The following is a 22,605-nucleotide window of genomic DNA, read 5'->3' as shown; positions in this document are numbered from 1 at the left end:
CAGAGCTAGATTCCTACCTCACTCCATATACAAAAATGAATGCCACACGGACATAAGTGTGATAGGAGAATATTGAGAACTTATTTTAGCATTGAGAAAAACTTCTGCACTAAGATTAAAAAACCCAGAAGCCACAAAAAATGATAGGTGTATTTGACTATCTAAACATTACAACTCTTGTATTAAAAAATACCTCAAAGAGTAGGGACACTCATGGATGCCAGTGATTTTTAGATAATCACACAACGAATTCAGGTAAAATAATCACTCAAAATGGCGGCATTGGGTCTGATGTCCTGACACTTTAAGTATAGAGTAAAACACCATTGAAAACGACAAGTAGGCTCCACACTTCCCGCCAGTGCCTGGGTCTGGCCACCTGTCTCAGGATCTCTCACTCTCTGATTTTCACGGTTGGCTTTAGTGACAGGCACAGGGTTTACTGGAAGGCCACAAATACTGTTAGAGTGCTTAGAACATATCTCTCCATCCATGTTTTAAGAATCTCAAAAATGCTCAGAATATAACGAGAGTTCACATGTGCGTGAATTATTTGCGCGATGAAAGAGGAAGGGGTAAAGGCAGAAGTACTTTCCCTCCAAATAGCTGCGATCATATTACACTGTTGTGTTATTTTTTTTACTGAGAATACATTTATTGGTTTCAAAAATATAAACTACTTTACGAAAATATCCTTTATAAGAATAAGGGAACAAGCAAAAAGGCAAAACCACATGGCAACTATCTCTGACGCCCCCTCCTCCACTTTAGAAGTGAGCAAAATGAGAAGAACAGAAACACAACCTTGCAAAGGGACTCATTGGAGGTTTTCAGTTTTTTTTTTTTTAATAAAATGGCATCTATTGCTGAAAGCATCATGGCCTTTGTTATGCTACATAATACTGATATAAAATGTGAATAGTACAAAGTTCCTCATATATAATATACGGTTTTAATATATTACATTTGTTTCTACATAAACAGACTATAAATATATGTGCCACAGCATGTTTTACAGTCATGGTTCCAGCATCTCACACTGTGTTACCAAATGAAAAATACATTTTCTTTTTTAAAAAGGAAAGAACAAGGGCAGAAACCAGTAGAAATAGCTTTACATGTTAGAAGCCTAAATAATACAAGAGATGGGGTTAAACCTTTGGTGATAAAATAATTTTGAAATCTGGCTAACAGTCATTCAGAGAGTGAACAAACCAAATCAGCTTTGACTGGAGTGTAGAGGCCAAATTACTAAAATGCTGACCGATCAGGGGTGCGAAGAGAGGGAAGGGTCAGGGAGGGGAGAAGGAACAAAAGAGTAAAATCCTTCCTGAAGCTTTGACACCACAGCTTGATACGGAACCTACTGCATTCAGGCTCAGACATATCGCATCAGGACAGATAGGTGGGTATTCATCCAGAAGAAACCAGAAGCTGGTTTCTACAGTCAGAACGCTTCCACACGACAGGGAGCCTCCGTCTGAATGTCCTTTCTTTGTGGCATTCTGAATAAAGGATCGGCCTGGGAGACAAGGAGCCAGAGCTGCGTCATTTCCTTCCTGGAGCTCGGCCAGGAGACACGTAAGAGTCCGGAAGGAACTCTCATTAGGAGTCGGAAACAGCCCAAGGAGCTCTCATTTAGCCCAACGGGGAAGAGCACGCAACCTTCTCAAACCAGTAACCTCGTCTGAAGCCTTTACATTTCCTAACAGACCCCGTGCCCACCTCCACCAGGGCCGACACAATGCATCTGAAAGCTCCGGTCCGCTCTCAGAGCAAGCCAACATCTTCCCTTCTGCCAACCCAAACCCCACACGTAAGACTTGGCTGGGGTCCCATACGTGTCCCAAACAGAGCTTCTCGGACAGACTCAGCCCTCAAGGTCTTTCCCATCTTCAACACCTAAAGCACTCGCATCACCTGGTTTATCTTCTGGTTTTACAGAGACGGGTCAGCTGCCAAGGTCCTGCCCCTTCATGAAAGACGCAGCCACTCCTTGAACTCCTTTTGTTATAACCCACGGAGAGACCCAGAGTAAGAGGCATCAGACATGCTTTCTCAACGCATAAACAGAGAGTCAACACTGGGAGAAAACACAAACACATTCTTGAGTCACAAACATCTTCTTAGGAAATGCCTAGGGGACTGGCTCCCTGCAGTCTGAGGTCCTTTTTTAGGAAATGAAAATCAAATGTGGCTACTTCCTGGTGGTGGAAAGAACAACACTTGAAGATCTGAGCAGCACCTCTCATGTGATTTCCAGGAGTGGGGGACGTGGGTGCCTCCTTTTAAACAGGAGGAGAGCCCAACGCGGGTCCAGAGTCAGGCTGGAGAATCTGGGCTGCACTGCCAGCTTGTGGTCCAATCTCCACCAGCTTTAAAAGTTCTGCCTCCTCGCTGGAGTACACAGCGGTGTCTGTGTCGTCCGAGTGATACCCGGACTGGTAGCCACTCGTGTGGTTTGAGCCTTCGGATGCCACGGACTCCTTGCTTTTGCTGGGCATCAGGCCACTGTGGAAGACATGGAAACCAAATGAGTTGGCGGAGAGAAGGCAGTCCTTGCCCCTCGCATCCTAACCCCGTTCTCGACCCCGGGGGGGGGGGGGGGCTGTAATCTCCCTGGAGACACCGACCCCTATCTTTCCCACTTGTTAATCAGCGTATCAGGTTCACTCGGACAATGTCTATTTTCAGGTACTAGCATGAGCTAGTAGTTTCAGATAAGTCCTCTTATTCAGGTCCAAGTCTTTCAAGGCTGCGAGGAGATGAAAGGCAGTTCTCCTGAGTTATGCAAAGGCTCCAACCAACGGAACGTTTTTATGGCCTTGCAGATTGACAGGTTTGTATACAATGATAGGAGCCCAAGGGACTCTTTCATGATGGGAAAGGAAATTGGGAGGTTCTGAAAGTCCACTTCTGCTTTCCTCACACTGTCAATTAGGGATTACAAGGCATGTGCACGGTGTTAATAAAGTTCTTGAGCAACTTTAAACTTGAATACGTTGAAGCGTGTGTGTGCAATCAAGCCAGACTGTCAAAAACTGCTTTTTACTCATCAAAACCACATTCTTTGGAAGGACTGGGGGCCTGGATCACTCAGCAGCAACTAGAGAATGTTTTCAGTGGCATGGCATCACGACAAACCATAATCATGTCAAAGCCTAAGAGCGTAAAACTTCAGGATTTACATTTTCTCAAACCATTCTGAGGTACGGGTCTTTTCCCCCCTGCATACGTGTTTTACCAAATTATCCGTGTTAAAAACTACCAAAAAAATATTTCATTCACTCTATGTTCATATATGGTTTGAAAGTTATTTCAAATAACTAGAAATACAATTTCTCGTTCAATCCAACCTCAGTCAAATGAGGTTAATGCCTCAAACAATGGCATCGTAGCTGGCACATAGTCACTGCTGAATAAACACATTTTAAATCAATGAGTGACACACATGATTGGCTCGAACAATTTCTTACCTTGGGCCTAAAGCCAACAAAAAATTGCACAGTGGCTCATTTTATTTTTGTTTTCTTTAAGTGAACATCTCTCATAACCCGTAGGTATTCCCATTTGAGAAAATGGTTCGATTACAAGTAGATCAGAGTCTTCTCTACTCTTACCTAGAGTGAGCTCATTCACAAACAGGTAACTGCTCTTCATCTCGCTATTTTCACACAGATTTTCATTGATTTGTTAGGTTAAAAGCAGACATGTCTATTCAAAACAACTACAAATTCCTACAAAACCACACGGGGGAAATCATATTCAACGCGAAATTTTGTATTTTCCCCACAAATTAGCCAATAATAACAATAAGCCAAATAAGCCAGCCAATAATATTTAAGTATCTCAAACAAATAGATACTGGCTTATTTTTTATACATCATACTTCTTTTTTTTTTAATTTAATTTTATTTATTTTTTCTTTTTTATACACATCATACTTCTAAAGACAGATGCACTCACGTATGTACAGGTTTGAAAATTCTTCGGAGTCCACAAGGATTTTTATCATCTCAATTTGATGGGTTGCATCCAATGACCTTTGTTATTTAGCCAGTACCATACAAACCACTGACCATATAAATATAAAAATACCCTGGTATTCATAAATTCTCATAAAAACTGACCAAATACCCTAATGAATTTCAGATTCTTTTTTAGGTATGCCAGGTAATTTATTTGTTTGATTAGTTTCAGTTCTTTATTGGTTCAGCTGATGCAAATCAGACTACCTACCAAAGACACAAAAAGGGAAAACTGTCCCTACAAAAAGTCCTAAGTTCCTTCCAAAAATTCCTGTTGAGCTTTGTCTTTTCTATGTGGCTGAGCCTTACCTAAAAGATGGAGCTAATTTGGTTCTGTCTTCCAAGGTTTTCAGCTCTTCTGATGCAAGAACCATACCACTGTCCGTCTGGTTGTCCTTTTTAAGAGACAATGAGATGGCACAATTGATGAGTGTGCACACTGACCAATTAATTAAACTGATTTATTTATTTATTTTTTAATATTTATTTATTTTTGGGAGACAGAGAGACAGAGTGCAAGCAGGGGCGGGGCAGGGAGAGAGGGAGACACAGAATCCGAAGCAGGCTCCAGGCTCTGAGCTGTCAGCGCAGAGCCCGATGCGGGGCTCGAACCCACGAAGCGTGGGACCATGACCTGGGCCGAAGTCAGACGCTTAACCGACTGAGCCACCCAGGAGCTCCAATTAAATTGATTTCTTAACCCATCTATCAGACAATACCCTCCAGGGTTCAACAGAGGGAGGTGAAGATATCATAGCCCGCAACTGTACAAGCTACAAGGAGAACAACCCCTTCCTAGTAGTAAACCCAGGCCCGGAAGAAAAGAATTTAGGAAGAAGCAGCTGAGGAGACCTGTTTCCATCCCTCTTTTCTCAACGATACTATTTACACTGGAGTGGAATTGTGCATGGCGCTAGACTGTCTAGAAACTTGGGCCAGGGACTGCACTTATGTAAAAAGCAAGGGGGGCGCTGATCAGTGCCACCTCCATAATGAGCCCATGACACATACCCTCAAGGACAGCCTTATAATGAGGCCCCAAGGCTCTAACGCTTAGGCTAATATTTATCTAGCTAACATTTCATCCTTTGTATTGTTTTTAAGACTATTTTTAAAAGATGTACTTACATCTGGGATTACTTTTACTTCTGGTTCTTCCAACGGGATATCTTCAAATGTTTTTACACTCACGGGCCGGCTCTTTCGCTTACTGTTCTGCAGATACTGACTGCAAAAGAACAAATATTTATATTTTAGTGGTGGTATATTTGGCTGCAGATACCAAAAGTGATACCTAAGTTCATTATCTTTCAACCACAAGTTTAATAGCAACCTTCAAAACATCCTTTGGAAAAAGAAACACAAAACAAAACAAAAATCTTTCTCTGCTAGCGCACATTGAAGGCTTAATTTCCTGTAAAAGCCTATTTAAAAGTATAATATAAGTGAGGGGCCTAGATGAGCTCCCGTTCCTTTGAATCATATTTCTGAGGACCAGGGCTGGACTAAAGACAACATCAGCAAAGCAAGTGATCGCCTTCTGCTTGGCTTCCTGATGGCCTGAGGTTCCTCCACCGGGCTCTCAACACACTGCCGAGTCTTACACATCTTTCTGGCCATCTCCAGAAACGTTTTTCTAGGTAACGCTCACAGAGCAACCATTCGGTGAAAGATGGGCAGAGGAGACACCTGAAGATCTTACTGAATCTCACCTGGGTTTCGGAAAGGACACTGAACCCAGCAGGATCTGGAGACAACCTCCTCCTTCTGCATGTAATTGAGGCTTAGTGCGTAGATGGGATGGCGGGCTGTCTCACAATCCCCTATTTTCAGCCCACAGAATTGTTGGTCTTGGGAAAAGGCAGTGTGGTTTAAGAGTCATGAGATATTGTGTCTATTTCAAAGTCTACCACTGACTACACACACTTGGGAAAGTCGTGAATATTTCTCTGCCTCGGTGGCTCTGCCTCTAAAATGTGTTGGTAATAGCTTTCTCTCCCTCACTAAGATATCTGGAGGACTGATGAGGTGGGTGGCAAATGTTCTCAGAAGGAACGACGCTCTATCAGCCAAAGCTTGTTTTCCTCCTTGAATTCCAAAGGATACCAGCTTCCTTCAGAAGTTCAAAGAATGGGACTTGTCAGACACCGTATCACCTGTTTTCTGGGGGTGCTCCTTCCCTACCATGTGGCTTTGGGTGAGTCTTGAGTGATCCTGTTAAGATCACCGACAGCCCAAGTGGAGAGAAAGGAAGTCCGTCTGTTTCACAGCAAGGGACAGCAAATTCACTTTTCACGCTCGTCCCTGCATACTGCCCCCCACCCCAGGCAGGCTCCTGGACATGTTACGTATTCTTTGTGTCTTCTGTGACCAAGTGGAGTGAGGACTTGCTTGAGCCAAAGGAGGAGAATGGAAATCGAGTCTCCCTCCCCTGCCCCAGGAGGCTGGTTCCTCCCCTTATGGAGAGAAGAGAATGAGGTTCACCAGTGACATCTTCCCTCAGGAAACTCCACCTAAAGGAGGACCTAATAAATAAGGAGAGAGAGAAAAGCCCACCTCTCCTGAGTCCAGTCCGGACTATTGCCAAAAACTATTGGTACCATATAGTTAACCATTCATTTGCTCATTCCCTGATCCAGGAATCCTTTACTGAGAATCTACTACATGCCAGGCACTGTGCTAAAATGCTCCTCAACTGTTATCTCATAGCACCTTCATACATGGTACCTGTCAGGGGTGGGTATTATTATCCCAAGTTCAGATGAGGAAACCGAAGCATCAAAAGGTTAAGGAACTTGTCCAAAATCACAAAACTAAAATATCTGGATTATTATTTTGAGGGTTATAAGCAGCCACTGAAAGATTTGAAGCCTGAGACTAACAAAGTCAGATGCGCCCTTTAGAAAGATGGCTCTGGGTACAGGAAGGTGAAAATAGAGGCCATGAGACCAATTAGGGGGCTCTTTTCCACATATCTAGGAGAAAGTAGGGCAGCCTAAGAAAGGTGATGCCGACAGGGTTTGGAGAAGTAGACACATCCCAGAGATATTCAGGATATAGAATCAACTAGAGAGGGTAAGCTTGGGCAATAATGCAGCTGTCTTGGAAAAAAGTCGAGGAAGCTGAGACTTAGGGAGGAAATGGCTAGAATTGGGATATGAAATTGGCCTTCAGATTCTAAAGCCCATTGTTTCGTTTTGTTTTGCTACCCTACTCCACACTGACTCCCTTGGAAAAGTAGCAGGAAGGAAAAAGTAGAAAAGAACAATGGACGTGATTGTTCGAGTCTTTGTTGAGCACCTACTATGCGCACAGCACTGCTCTCTCTCCCACGCACCCACTGACCACGCGGCGGGAACAGGGCGGGGGAGTGGACAGACAGAAGGTGGAGAAAGGACAGTTTCATTTCAAGCAATCTGATCTCACAGCCAAATTCAGGAACATCTAGCCAGGAGGCAGTCCCAGACATCAATCCACAGGAGCGCTTAATCATCACCAGCAATTAACCAAAATGAAGAAAAATGGTATGTGCCAAAACCTTTCTCTGGGAGAGAAAAGAAATCTTTGATAAGCTGCTTGGAGTAGGAGGTGAAACTCCCTGGGGAAATGATGGAGCAAGCACAGATGGTCCCCAAACTGCCCTCATGGAAAGATGAGTCCAATTAATATGTGTTTTCTTGCAGAAGGCATGCAAACTTGGGGCCAGAGCTGATCCACACGGGAAATTAGAGGCAAAGCTGAGTCTAGACACCAGCGATCCGTCCCCTTCCCCCCCTCCCCCACACACCTCTCAGCCTCTTCCCCAAATAAATGTTGAACAAATATTTTTAAATAATTTAAAGGGGCCACGGATCAGGAGGTCGGTGCCCACAGCAGTGCCTCTGTCCAGCTCTATTTATAATGCAAGGAGACTGAAAACTATAAAGAGGAAACGAATGAGAAAGACTCCTCAGCTTTCCGACCTGACTGGAAATGTGAAAAAGGAGAGAGAACAAGTCCGCCGAGAAGCACCCCAGCCTCATCTCTGGTCTTCCCCAGGGAGGCAGAACCCAAAGAGAGCCTCAGCATGAGGTGTGCCATGTGCAGATGCCTCCATTCTGGGTTTCTTTTAACCCCGATGATTCGACTGTGACTGTGGAGTCTTGTTTTTACAAAAGGAAAAAAGGTGGAGGCAGCTGAGAGGGGGTGCAGACAAAAGATTCCAATTTCCATTTTATTTTTCAAATTATGGCTGGCTAAAAGAGAAACTGGACTGGAAAAGACCAATTCGAAAATCACAGACAGAAAATAGGAGCCAGGCCTATGCTCAGAGTGTGGTGTCACATTTGTCCATGCTTCTGGGGATAAGTGTTAGCAGCCCTGACTTAGATCCGGCATTGCGTTCGGCACTTCCATTACACCAACATGACCTCATCGACTCTTGGCACCATATGCAAAGCGTCCAAGCGAGCCAAGAGGCTGCCGGCTCAGGTCCTCACTCCACCTGGTCACAAAAAACCCAAGGAATATGGCTGATGATCAAATGGCTTTCTGATCGGGCAGAAGGCAGTGATGTTGCAGGAATAACTACCACCCCCAGAAGGCCAGCCAAGCTTGAACTAGAGGGTTTTGGTGTTGTTTTGTTTTTTAAGTTTATTTATTTTGGGGGGGGGGGGCGGCAGGAGGGGCAGAGAGACAGGGAGAAACAGACGGTCTCTCCACGTTGTCAGCACAGAGGGCTCGATCCCATCACCTGTGAGATCGTGACCTGGGCTGAAACCAAGAGTCAGACGCTTAATCGACTGAGCCACCCAAGCTCTTTGAACTAAAGGTTTTTAAGCGTGAGAGTGGAATTACTGGTTTTCAGCTCATTAATTTTTCTCTCTGAGGGTCCCACTGGGTGTGGCAGACAATAGGACTCAGACAGGTATCAGAGGAACTGGATTTGTCTGGGAGATGCGATTTTAAGCAGCTTGCTTAATCGCTACCGTGCACTGAGTGCTCTGAGTGCCAGCCACTTAGAAATACAATATACCATGTAATTCTCAAAATAATAATTTTTGAACACCAGTGTCTTCACCTGGGTCCCAGTGAAGATGTGCGCCAGGTCACTAAGAGGCATACTTGGGGTCCAACCAGTTCTACCTGCCTCTAAAATCTGGATCTTTAACCACCAAGTTTTCTTTCCACCAAGCGATTGCCCTGAGCCTCACATTCAACATCTACATCAAGAAAAGATCATAGTTTCTACGTGGCCTAACGCTGAGAGTTATCCCGTGAGCAAAATCCGATAATGTAAGGAAAAGTTCTTCGAGAAACGCTGAAAGTTCTTGACACAGATTCGACGGGCAGCTCGCCTGTCAGCTTCTACCCACTCCGGCAGTGTTCCCGCCACCCCATGGGATCCCACGGGTCAGGGGGTCCAGGGGGCCTCCCCCCCCCACCCCCTGGCAGCCTGGCGGACCTAGAGCTCCGCGCCCCTCCCTGCAGCCACAGCACACTCAAGAGGGCAGGCTGGACTGTGCTGTCAGGGGGTCCAGTGACAGGAAGAAAACACCCACAAGAGTGGGAAAAGAAACAAAGCAAAGACACGACGTCCCAGGCTTAGTAAAAGACAATTTGACTATTATATGGCAGAAACCATACCGACTCTTGCCTCATGCACAGGTGCTGGGAGAGAGAAGAAAGGAAGCTGCCTTCAGAACCCCTTTACAAATCAGGCGAGGACTGCAGTGCATGTGTTTCAAATAAGCCCAGAAGTCCCATTATGCAAATAAAATGCTGAAAGTCAGACTAGGGAGGGGCTTCGGAAGATGTGCTGTCCAGTCAAATTCAGGACACATCCCCCTGGCAGACTGCACCCTAGCCAGAGAGGCACAAGTGTGTTTTCATATATGCATAAAACTCTTCCTTCCTGAATCTTTCCTAAGCCGTTTAATTCACATTAATAAAAGAGTACATGGGGATAATTTAAATACAGATGTCTATATAAAACTGGCCTCTTTTTCTGGAGATTAACAAACTATGGCATTCCAGCTATTTGCAGCTGCAGGGCTTAGAATTCTAACGGAACAGCTATGGCAGCAATGTGGACCACAGATGGGAAGAAACTCACCTACCCCGGCCCTCTTCAAGGAGCACTTCCCTTTATAGCAGCCTTGGGGCTAAGGTTAAATGTGGAAGTGGGGTGCAGCAGCTTTAGAAAACGCCTTCCTTCCATCCCCTCCTCAAAGAACCTTGACATGCCAGCTCCCCTAGGGGATGTTGACCATATACAGTACCTGATTCCTGCTGTGTTGTCATAATGGAATTTGGGGTCACACACTTCCTCTTCCTCCATACAGGAAACAGGTGAGGTAGGCAGAGAGAGTCCAGAATCCTCTTCCATGCTCAAAGTCTCTGATATCGGGAGAACAATATAGTCTTTGCCATCCTGAAACAACAAACACAGCGATGCTATTGTTATGGCTTCAGCCCCTCAAGAGCCTTTTCATGAGAAACAAAGGCCAAGGGGGCTTCTTGGTTGGCGGGCAGGTCGCTTTCATATCTGAATGTAGAACTTTAAGACAACATTCAAAATGGTCTGTCAAAAACAAAAGGGCACTTGAAAGGGACACGTATATGAAAGTACGGTAAAAGAGATAATGTAAAAACAAGATGAGTAAGGGAGCCACAGAGGACTGTGGTTACAAGGAAGACAAAGCAGGCTGGGGCCATACGCGTAGCGGCAAAGCACGGAGAGCTGAGGAATCATTTCTTCACAAAGCCCTACCTACGCGAGCCAGGTCTTTTAAAGGGTAGATCATCCAATTTTAGCCTCTACATTTCAAGGCGATGGAAAATCTGATGACAGGCTAGAGAAAAGCAATAAATGTGCAGGAAAATGGGTCTTCTGAGAAAAGGTTGCACAATTTAACATTATTTCATCAAGAGAAAGAAATAAAGGGCAATTTGATACCTTTAAACGTTCAAAAGGTTTACTGATAAAAACAGATTTGACCCATTGTTCCCTACCTGTTCAAAAGAAAAGCAGGAGGAAATTGGCTTCCATTCCTGGTGGTAAGAGGCACTGACTGGAGATTAAATAACTTTCTAATGGTAAAGGTTAACAATTCTAAAATCCTCCAATGAAAGTTATGGGGGCCTGGGATTTTACTAAGGAAAATGCCTCGTATTTTGCAGGGTTCAGATGCAGTTTTGCCTGCACAGTATATTAAATTCCTTGAAATCCCACCCATTGTTGATATTCTGTGAGTCAACGATTTTTTTTTTTTTTTTTAACTTTAGGAAAGCATCTGAAGACAACAAAAAGATACATCAGGAGGAACGAGTGGTCTGCTCCCAGGTTATGGATTAGGACCTCATTAGGATCTCATCTATCTAAGAGAGAAATTATAGATTTTAAAAAATCATTGCTGCTCAGATCTGCAAGAATATGGCTCCTTTTTCAGAGGCTGAGAGGACAGAGTGGTGGCCGTGAGATCTAGGGAGGAGAGGAACCCTTGTATACGCTTCTTGGGTGGAGGTCACGAACCTGCTGAGCATTAGCTTGTAACAGATTTCCCAAATGTTCCACCAACTCTGAAAACGTGGGTCTCTGACTGGGCTCCCCATGCCAGCAGTCAAGCATGGTCTGGTACCTGGAGAAGCAAAACACTAATGTCATTAACTGCCTCCGTCTTCCTCATCTGACGTTGAAAATAAACACTCGAACGAGTAAACATCTATGAAACGTCCACCATGAGCCCAGATGCTAAACAGTAACACCGCACTGTATAAAACACAGAGTCCTACACTTGGAGTATCATGTACAGAAAATGCTGTAAATCAACATCTAATAGGAGCTAACTGGTTGGTATCGATATAGGGTTGTTGTTTCAAGAAGAGATGACTCTCTACTTCAGATTATCAAGGAAGACTTCCAGGGACAAGTAGGACACAGACTGGGTCATGAAAGAGGTCTGTATCATGAAAAGTCTTCTGGGAAGGGAGAATTTTTGTAAGAAAAGAAAGGATAGAAAGACACTTCCAAAGTCTTACATTTCTGGTGTGGTATAATCAGGGGCCCTCATTCTAGTGCCTTCTTTCAATCGCCTACAAAATTCCTCATCAATCTTTACTCCAGGATATGGAGAAGCACCTAGAATAAAATAGGAATAGGACATTATTTGATTTGATTTTCTTTTATAGAAAACCCTCAGCCTGATTCTTGAACATCATATATATATGTGTGTGTGTGTGTGTGTGTGTGTGTGTGTGTGTGTGTGTGTGTGTCAGGCCACTGACTCATATCATTCTATTTGGAATATGGATGCAGGGACAAAATGAAGTGACTTACCTAAGGAAAATATTTCCCAGAGCAAAACACCAAAAGACCACACATCACTCTGAATTGTGTACACTCGGTCAAAAATTGTTTCTGGGGCCATCCATTTCAAAGGGAGGCGAGCCTAAGAGGGTAGAAGACAAGGAATCAGAACCCAACTTAGCACATATCTGAAGAAAAAACTTCCTTTGTTCCCAACACAGGTCCTGAAGCTTGCAAAGAGGAATTTGGATCCTGCAATTTAACAGATCAATGGGTTCATCTTTGAAACTTACATCTCCTTTTCTGACATAATCTGGGTCTTTATAAATATCCCGGGCCAAGCCAAAGTCACAGATTTTAACCACGTTCTTCTCCGACAAGAGGATATTTCGTGCCGCCAGGTCCCTGTGGATACACTGCAAAAAGAATCGTGTGTGTGTTAGGTCTCAGAACAGCTGATCTCTTCTGCATCTGTTGTGACCTCATGCTCAAAAAAATCCACATCAGAAAACTAACTGATTAACAAGCACTGGGCTAATGTCTTTCATCAACACTTCAGGAAAAAAGTCTGACTTTCGCTGAGACACACACATCTGCTTATTCCATAAACAGCCCCAGACTCTGGAATTAAATAATTAAGTTATAGCATGATCATGGAGTCATAAATAGACTTCTCTTGGACACAATCAAGAATGTGTTTCTGGTCACATCCACATATCCCTTTGGCCTGGCACCATATACGGTTAAAACCTGTTATTCTAAGGAGGCCCTAGAATGGAAGTTATTTCGAATGAATGCACGGAAACCAGGAACAAGGGGCTCTCATCGGTTTGGTGCCCTTTGTTGGTTTCCCCATTCCACATGGAACTGAAGCTGAGCAGCTCTGATAAACCATGCCCCATGGGGCTCATCCTGTTTTCAAATTGTTGGGTCATCATAAAGGTCTACAAAAGACATTTCAGCCTCTCAATGGTCAAGTTGGCTCTCAGGCGCACCAAAGAAGAAAAGTGAGTTCCTCTTGCTTTCTCTCTACTCTTTTCCTTTGCTCAGTTTCTCCCTTCCCGATATCCCACATCGTCATGTAGCCTCCTACTACTGAGCAACTTTAGCTCCACCTGGTAGATTCATGAGGAAATAGAGTCTCAGAGAACACTTATAAATGAATGAAAGGCTCAGAGGATTCTGAAGTCCATGCAGGAGTGACCATGGGAGCCAGGCATTGCTGAACACCCACACCTTGAGTCTGTATAGTACTTCCCTCTGAAAAGGGCATATTCAGGGGCACCTGGGTGACTCAATCGGTCACCCGATTGTAAATTTGAGCCCCACATTGGGCTCTGTGCTGACCCTCTCAGAGCCTGGAGCCTGCTTTGGATTCTGTGTCTCCCTTGCTCTCTGCCCCTCCCCCGCTTGTGCGCGCTCTCTCTCTCTCTCTCTCTCTCTCTCTCTCTCTCTCTCTCTCTCTCAAAAACTGATAATTAAAAAAAAATTTTTTTTAATGAAAGAGGCATATTCAAAAGCACACTGGCAAGCATGACCAAGCAAGACAGGAGATTCCAAAAAACAGGCAGTCCTCCCTACTTTTCCCCCAACCAAAGAGCTTCCTTTTTTTAGTCTAACAACCAGGTGGTGTTCAAGAAACCAGCCGACAGATGTGAGAAAAGTTAAAGGTCCCCTGCCCGATTCCCTTCCCAGTCGAAAGATATCCTGACCAAATGGCAGGCTCTGGCCTTAAAAAAAAAAAAAAAATAGTGAAATAAAATCAGAATCTCCAAGAAAGGCAAAGGGCCTTTCTCCATAGGAAAATCCTTCCCTTTGGGAAAAAGGAGACAAGACCTCCCCCCACAGAAACATCTGAGATCTGGAGGCTCAAAAAGCTGTGACAAGCTTTCAGATTCAGAGAAAAATGGGTTAGAGATTTCACTCTAATTTAGAAAGAAAAGCAAAAACATTAAGTCTTTCTTCCCCCACCAGGAGGGTGCAGCAAATGCATTTTGTCAACTGATCCCTTTTCCTGAAACTTAATTTGAATTTTTCTTGCTTAATATAAAACCATCCATTCTACCCTTTCCAGAGGCTGGAATCCGTGGTGTTTACAACCTTTGGAATATTTGTAACTTGTCACGTCCCCACCTCAGTCTTTGTTTGGCCTACTTTTCTAATTTTAGCTTTTTTAATCGCTCACATCTAAGGCCTGTCCTTCCTGGTTTCTAATTATACCACTAACAAATACTTTTTGATGGATGGTGATGAATGTAAAATAAATTAAAAATACACTCTCCTACACTAAGATATCTGCAAGGCTCAGTCCCTCACCTCTTCCAGGTCACTGCTCAGATGTCACGTTCTTATAAAGCCTTCCTTGTTCACTTTGTTTAAAACTGATGTACACAAACACAGAAGCCTATGCACACACAAACATACCAGTCCTGTATACTCTATAGCCCTTTCCTGCTTATTTTTCCCCACAGTGCTTATTCCCATCCAACCTACTATGTATTTGACTTGTTTACATTGTTCACTGTTTGCTCCACCCGACAGGACGTGAACTCCTATCTTGTTGCCTGTTTGTTCACACAGTCTTCTTAGTACCTACAAGACCGCCTGCCCTTCGTAGATGTTCAGTCGATCACATGAACTGATGTCATGAAATCCCTACACCTCCTGAAGTTAGCAGAAGTGGGGTCTCCCCAACAGAACTCTTCCAATAGGCCCAGGAGTGGACGATGAATTACAGTTTGAAACACACACCAGCGGCTGGCACTGAACACCTTACTTCCGAATCTGTGATCTGAAGACACGCTTTGCTTCCCCCTGAGCAGTCTTACCTTCCGTGACGCCAAAAACTCCATGCCCTTAGCCACTTGGAAGCTGTAACAGATGAGATGCTCCAAGGTCAGGAAGTTCTTGTACAGATCTTCAGAAACTGTTGGAAGATGCAGAAGGACAGAGATCAGTATTGCCACCAGAAACTATGCGTTTCTAAGTTTGTGAGAATAATCTTCATTTGAAAACTTGGGAGTTAAGCTTCTGGAAACAGAAGCAGACAGAAAATGCCTGTATCTTCTGCAAGGTTGCTGAATCCCAGTATTATTAGCTTGCATCATACTCCTTAGCAAAAAAATGTTGGTTTTTCCATCTTAGTCAAATGGAACCGGCAAATCCAGGAGGCAGAAGGGAGGTAAATTTGGCAAAGATAGCAGGGGGTGAGAGAGGACTTTTTCAAGTTTGCTGTTTCAAACTGTTGTTTTTTTTTTCATGTACCCAGAGGGATAAACAATAGTTTCCTATCAAGAACTCTAAAAATAAAACAACAATATTCAGGGTCATTGAATCTGTTCTCTCCAGGCTTTGTCCTGGGACAAAGGCCAAAGGTCGGATTATAATCGACAACAGATAACTAAAAATACCAGAAATATATTTACTTCTCTCACTTTCAAGCTGAGAAAGTGCTGTAAACACTTTAAAACAGGGCTGAGAGGATGCTTTTTCTCCCTCCAAGGATATGAATGAGAGATGACAGGAACTTCGAGGGAAAGATGGATTTGCGTAAACTGGTGGTATTTACTTCCGTGCAACTGGTACAAATAAACACGAAGACATTAATGGGTGTTTCGACATGATCTCTTGACTTTGGTCAGATAAGATAAGACATGGTTTCTCTCCTAGAGACAAATACCGGAGTTAATGAAAACTCCATGAAATAATATTCTTGTAAGTATTAAAAAGACTGTGAACCATTTTCTCAAGGATTTCTTTATGCTTAGGGCTAGAGGGCGCTCAGTGAACAATTAGTGAAACCCTTCCATTTTCCAAATGAAGAAATGGGAGGACACATTCCAGGCCATCACCCTTTCTACTCCAACTTAATTCCTCAATCCTTTGGGTTTCCTGTGCCCTGACCACCATTTTGTGAGAAAGATGGGACACAGGTTGCATGAGGTCCAGATAGCCTCTCCACATTCCTCTAGGCCAAGTTCCAGCTTGGCACAGCCCATTTGGCTTCTAAGAGGAAGAAGCCAGATTTAAGGTCTATCTGTAGCCTCGCGTCAAGGGAAATGGAAGCAGGTTTCTTCCACTATTTCATGACTGGGTTCTTCTAAGCTCGTGCCTCAAGAGGAGCCAGATGTCAGGAAGCCCCATCTCTATATCTATGGAGATGTCTCTGCTCCTTCTGAGGGAAGCAGATAGTGTATCCTGGAGCTGAAAGAAGTCTTGGAAGTTTGGGAATACAGCTCTACTCCCAGAGAGCACTAAAATATCATTGGAAGCATAACTGGATAAAGAAAAATATGTTTACCAAGACTCCTCTGAGGAAGTGTGGTCGATAAGTCACCTGGACTGGGGTAGAAACAGCAGGTGACCCCTACACCACCTCGGAGAGGTTGGGTATACTTAATGGAAAGTCTTGTGTTGTGCTGGTGACTTAGGCAGGATGGGGCTGAACTGCCGAGGGTAATGGGGAGGCTAATCAACCACCAGAGAGCCTCCTTTGTCCCTCAGGAACAGAGCGCTGAGCCCCTCCCGCTACTCCATGTTGAACCAATAGTTTCAAAGCACTGGTTTAATAGTCGACTGCTTAGCCCTCGTGGGGTCCTGAGATTTCTCAGGCTCTCTGTGCTTTGCCTCACAACCTAGTCAGCTGCTTATTCAGGGCTTCCACACTTCACTTTTGAAAGACTGAATGGTGGGAGTCTCAAAATTCAGGTCTCTTTCAAGTTTTAGGGAGTACTGATCTTTTCCCATGACAAAATTCCTCATAACACCTATCACCTTCTCTTTTCTGCAAAAGCATGCGTTACGTATGAAGAAAGCAATGACAGGTACCTTCCTCTTCCTCCACATCACTGAGGGATTTCTCCTCAACAAATCCAGAGCTGGCTGAGCTCTGACTACTCGTGATACTATCCAAACGGCGTTTCGGATCCATAGTGATTTCCCCAACGTATTCCTTCCCTTGACGAAATCGTGCCCCTTTGGTCTACAATGAAGCAAATGAACAAATTCTTTGAATACAAACAAGATGTCTCAAATGTAATAAACTATAAAAATAATTGTAACTATTAAAAGCAGACAAGAAGGACATCAATTGCAAGAATATGGAATCTCTGGGCTGAAATTTTGGGCAAATGTTCTACATAATAAATTTTCTTCCATGAAGCCTAGCTCCTTCTTTGTTTTATTTTTTAAGTTTATTTTTACCTGTCTTGAAAGAGAGAGCAAGCAGGGAGGGACAGAGAGGAAGACAGAATCCCAAGCAGGCTCTGCACCATCAGGGCAGAGCACAACACGTGGCTCGAACTTACGGACTACGAGACCATGACCAGAACCAAAATCAAGAGTCAGACGCTTAACCGACTAAGCCACCCAGGCACCCTGCTCCTTCTTTAGCTTAGAGATAAATGCCTGTTTCAAGTCTATTCCAGATACACTTCCAACATTAGGGTGCTCTTTACAGAGGGGCTGACATTCCATGGGGCCAAATACTGCTAGGAGAGAGAGAAAATAGTCCAAAGCCATCCTTCTCTCCATCCTTCCCTTTCCTCCTCCTCCTGCCCCCTCAGGCACCATCTATAATGGCTCAGTAAATTAGAGTCACAAAAAAATAAAACATGAGAAGGTATGTTCCCCAGTAGGTAAAAGAGGTTACAACAGCCAAGAAGATTCCTCACAAATTCTTCTTCTTTTTTTTAAGTTTATTTATTTATTTATTTATTTTGAGAGAGAGAGAGAGAGAGAGAGAGAGAGAGAGAGCGAGCACAAAGAGGGGAGGGGCAGAGAGAGAGAGAGAGAAAAAATCCTAAGCAGGTTCCGTGCTATCAGCCCAGAGCCCGAGTCAGGGCTCAATCTTATGAACTGTTGAGATCATGACCTGAACCAAAATCAAGAGTCGGACACTTAATTGACTGAACCACCCAGGCGCCCCCTCACAAGTTCTTCACGGGGTTTTAAACAAAAGAAGATTAACCTGTATCACTTTGTGTTTTCTTCCGTTTTACAATGTGACCAGAGCTGAGTTAAGAAATGACATACCTTGTAGGGGACAAATTCATTTCTCTTGCTCCTTAAGTAAGTTGACAGGTTTCCAAACTTGCAAAATTCCACGATCACCATGAGTGGCCCTGCAGACAGCACAGCATGTCAGAGAGGAAAATGTTTCCGCTCATGTATCCCATCAAGTGTTTAATACACTGATGAACAAGAAAATACCATAGAAGATGCTACAACCTTTCACTGGGGACAGGATCACAGAAATCAGTGGGTCACAATGCCCTTACAGCGTAGCTTTTCTTTTTCCAAAAGGCAATCCCACAACCTGATCAACCAAAATTTCAGAAGAAAATCCACCCTCTTGCTTTTCAACACAATCACCTAAGAGGACTCCATTTCAGGGGGAACTACTCTTAAGGTCTTTGCTTTCAAGTTTTTTGAGAGGTTTGCTTTTTTCATCTGAACATCTATTACACAAGCAGCAAACTGCAGTAGAGTGAGGCAGCATTTTTTAACTCACAAGAAGTTCCAGAAGAACTTATAGAGCCCATTAAACCTCCATGAAATATATTCGTATCTAGGAATCTGGCATAGTATCCTAAGTTAAGGAAATCAAGGCCATGGGAGTTGAGTGGTTTCCCTGAAACACCAGCAGAGAACTAAATGCCAGAATCATCAGGCAACCAAAACCCTCCACAGATACTCACCTCCTGGCTTGGTACAGGCACCTAGAAGATTGACCACATTGAGATGGTGGCCAATATGAATGAGGATCTTGAGTTCAGACATGAGGGCTCGGTGTTCACTGTGTGTGGCTCCTTCTACAAATACACAGCAAACAGGGAAATCATAAATGTGGGCATTAGCTTAAGAGGATCAGTGCCCCCACTGCATGCATGTGTACAACTCACCCTCCAGGGACAACACAGCTGTAACCAACCCAATTTACAGATTAAGTGCATTAAAAGTCAAATATAAATTATATTTTCCAACTCTAAATCAAATTCTTACTGTAAGTGCACCCAGAATGTTTGATATTTAAAGGAATCCATTGTGAAGTCTTTTGCAAAGCAGAGAATACATCTGCAAATGGAATCACGCCCAGATTTTCTTTCCTTTACAAAATTGGATTTTCATGTATCAGGTTGACTATGCTTCTTAGGGCCTGATTATTTCAGTGCTTCCTGGTAAGGAAGCAACACCATGTATTAAATATCCTTATGTGTTAGGGGCTACGCTGAAGTTCCCGCCAATCGGTGCCAAGCAGGAAATTTAACAAGGGCCAGCTGGCAAGGCCAGTTGGCCCATGAGGCCGATGAGGCTAAAACTGCGAGAGTGATCCTGTACACGTCCCTCTAATTCACAGACGCGATCCACACCTCAGACCCCGATGAGCCACCTCAGAATGGCACACTCCCTTAGCCACAAGGGCGACGAGGCGGAGGGAGAGAGAGAGAGAGAAGGCTTTGCAATGCATAAGACCTATGGGCCAAGGGTCAGTGTGCCTCATCAACGAAAGCACATCACAACTGGAGCTAAGAGCTTTACATGCACCACCTCCCCAAATTAAAACGACAAGGCCAGAACACCATTACCATTAGGATTAACAATTGTTTACAAGGCTTTTAATGTTTAAAATGTCACCCATGGTCCTTTTGTCCCTAGTGCAACCATTATCTTTTATAGGAGAAAATCTTTCACATACTCCAATCCTAGGAGACATGCTATTTTTGCACTCTACTATTTTTACTTATTATATTAAGTTTCTTTCCATGTCTCTACATGGTCTATAATTATCTTACCAATGCATCATAAGAGATTAAAGAACAATTTTTACATAATCAAGGTATTTTTTTTTTTCCTAGAGTCAGGCCACGAAGTACAGCTGTGCATGGGCTCCCAGGCAAAGTGGGGAAGTAGATGAAGCTGAAACCCATCCTCAACTTTGCCTGGAAGGCCATGTACCCTGGCAGGACGCTATGAAAGAGGAACTTGTCCCCAATTTGCACAAAGGCATAAGCTGGCTACATGCTTGGCTAGTGGGCTCACCTAACTGCAGGGCTGCTGATACAAGCCTTGCATTACGTCTGCAGACCAGATGAAACAGATAGAGAGATACATCACCATGTAATTTTGCTTTTACCTTTTAACATTTTGACAGCCACTGTCTTGCAAGTCGCTGTCTTGTCAATTCCAAAGGCATCTGCTTCGATCACTTGGCCAAAGGCACCACGGCCAAGGGGCTTACCTATAGTCAACAACGACAGTAAACCAAACAGACTTGGACTATTACAGCATCAAAGTGACACAGAGATTCCGACTAGATCGGATCACCCGCACACCCCAGTTTAACTCGGAGATTCCAGCTCACTCCCTTGTCTCGGCTTAATCATTGAATAATATCTCCCCCGCTTCACTCTCCAACTGCCCTACTTTGAATTATTGTAGAGGGACCCTACTTCTAAGTGACCAAAAGGATGATGACTCAAATTCCACAGACAGAATGAATATTCTGAACCTGAATCCAACATGTGAATAGACTATATCTGTCATTGTCCAAAAGGAGGAAGACATGGCTTGGTAAACCCAACACCAAATTAATATCACTTGAAAACACACCTAGTTTCAGCCGGTCTCTGGGAAATTCCCACTTGCTGGCATCATAAGGCAAACGTTCACAGTGTTCGTCCAAGGGCAGTTCATCTGGATCCATGACGATGGACAAGTAGCCTGTCTTCAGTTCCCCTCCATTGGCCTGGAAATCATTATTCCTTCCAGTCACATACACTCTGTTGTCTGGCTGTTGTTTTTTTGTGTGCTTATTATTGTTGTTTATGGAAGCCCCATTCCTGATGTCTCATTTTCAAATAAAATTCATGGAGTTTGAGAGTCAGTCCTATTATAATCCTGCATCCAGTGTCCCCTCAACCCCCAAATGAGCTCCAAATGAAGTACTTAAATCTTAATTACACTGGACAGTCCAAGCCCTTTTCTCCTCTAGTGGCTTCTATCAATTAAAGCCCAGTGGTCCAGCCAAAAGAAAGTGGGAAAGAATGTTATTGTATTGAAATAAAATTGTGCCCATTGAGCCAATAACAATGGGAAGAAACAACTCAAAGAGCCCCAGTCAGCTTTCATTAATCATGAAAACCAACGTACATGGGATGGAAGGGAAATGATTTTGTTACCCGCTTAACGGTCCGTAGAACGATGACAAGTAATAACCAGAAGAACATGGCAATCACTGCTGTGCCTACTAGAATAATGACCTCCAAGTTCGTCTTCTCCTGGGCACCTAGAAAGACACAACGGAATGCTGAAAACTCATACCTTTTGATATAAGAGGACAGAGTTCAACAATAAAGCAAGATCTCAAGTTTACCAACTTGGAAAAAAATCCTAGATAATAATAGTCACAAGCATCTAACTTGAAGGGATCTATAACATTCTTTTTTTTTTTTAATTTTTTTAATGTTTATTTTTTTTTGAGAGAGAGAGAAAGAGAAAGAGAGAAAGAAAGAGAGAGAGAGAGAGCATGGAAGGGAGAGGGGCAGAGAGTGAGGGAGACACAGAATCTGAAGCAGGCTCCAGGATCTGAGCTGTCAGCACAGAGCCCGATGTGGGGTTCAAACTCACAAATGGGAGGATCATGACCAAGCCGAAGTTGGATGCTTAACTGACTGAGCTACCCAGGTGCCCTGAGTCTATAACATTCTTAATGGATAATTTAAGGTTTGCAAAACACTGCTCATGAAAACCTCCAACGGTAAAATTCTTTTTTTTTTAAATTTTTTTAACATTTATTTATTATTGAGAGACAGAGCATGAGCATGGGAGGGGTAGAGAGAGGGGGAGACACAGAATCTGAAGCAGGCTCCAGGCTCTGAGCTGTCAGCACAGGGTCCAACACAGGGCTTGAACTCACAAACCATGAGATCATGACCTGAGCCAAAATCAGACGCTTAACCGACTGAGCCACCCAGGCGCCCCTCCAACGATAAAATTCTAAAGTTAAAGACAGGAATTAAGGATATCAAGGATAGAAATGTTGATGTCTTAAAAGAAAAAAATCATAAGAAGGGTTGAAGGAAGAGCAGTCTTTGATGGAAAGAAAACAGATTCCATTCTACAGAGGAGAAAAGTAGTTATTTGGCGGGGGGTGGAATAAATACCCGGTTTTGCACGGAGAGTCTCAGTTTTCATCTGAGTGGAGTTTGAGAAAGGATTATATAAGAAAACAAGTGGTCAGCAAGTTACTGGCTACCATGCACCTCCTAGGTGCTCAGTCCTTTAAATATG

General features: G+C 43.6%; 1 protein-coding gene across 1 annotated transcript in view; it reads right to left on the bottom strand.

Moving 5' to 3' along the window:
• Positions 1-820: 820 nt before the first annotated feature.
• The window catches only part of KDR (kinase insert domain receptor), a 46,758-nt gene continuing 24,973 nt past the window's right edge, over positions 821-22,605 (bottom strand). The window contains exons 16-30 of the mRNA XM_011281879.4: positions 21,495-21,601; positions 20,926-21,061; positions 20,450-20,554; positions 19,014-19,127; positions 18,349-18,437; positions 17,143-17,296; positions 15,144-15,241; positions 12,609-12,731; positions 12,346-12,457; positions 12,048-12,147; positions 11,542-11,647; positions 10,289-10,440; positions 5,157-5,256; positions 4,338-4,423; positions 821-2,511 (exon numbers count right to left, since the gene is read on the bottom strand). Of these exons, the coding sequence (XP_011280181.3) occupies positions 2,289-2,511; positions 4,338-4,423; positions 5,157-5,256; positions 10,289-10,440; positions 11,542-11,647; positions 12,048-12,147; positions 12,346-12,457; positions 12,609-12,731; positions 15,144-15,241; positions 17,143-17,296; positions 18,349-18,437; positions 19,014-19,127; positions 20,450-20,554; positions 20,926-21,061; positions 21,495-21,601 (1,805 nt within the window). The 3' untranslated portion in view covers positions 821-2,288. The remainder of the gene's footprint in view (positions 2,512-4,337; positions 4,424-5,156; positions 5,257-10,288; positions 10,441-11,541; positions 11,648-12,047; positions 12,148-12,345; positions 12,458-12,608; positions 12,732-15,143; positions 15,242-17,142; positions 17,297-18,348; positions 18,438-19,013; positions 19,128-20,449; positions 20,555-20,925; positions 21,062-21,494; positions 21,602-22,605) is intronic.

The sequence above is a fragment of the Felis catus genome, chromosome B1 (genome assembly GCF_018350175.1).
Source record: "Felis catus isolate Fca126 chromosome B1, F.catus_Fca126_mat1.0, whole genome shotgun sequence".
Taxonomy (NCBI): domain Eukaryota; kingdom Metazoa; phylum Chordata; class Mammalia; order Carnivora; family Felidae; genus Felis; species Felis catus.
Note: the sequence above shows the minus strand (reverse complement) of the source record. Positions and strands in the feature narration are given on the sequence as shown.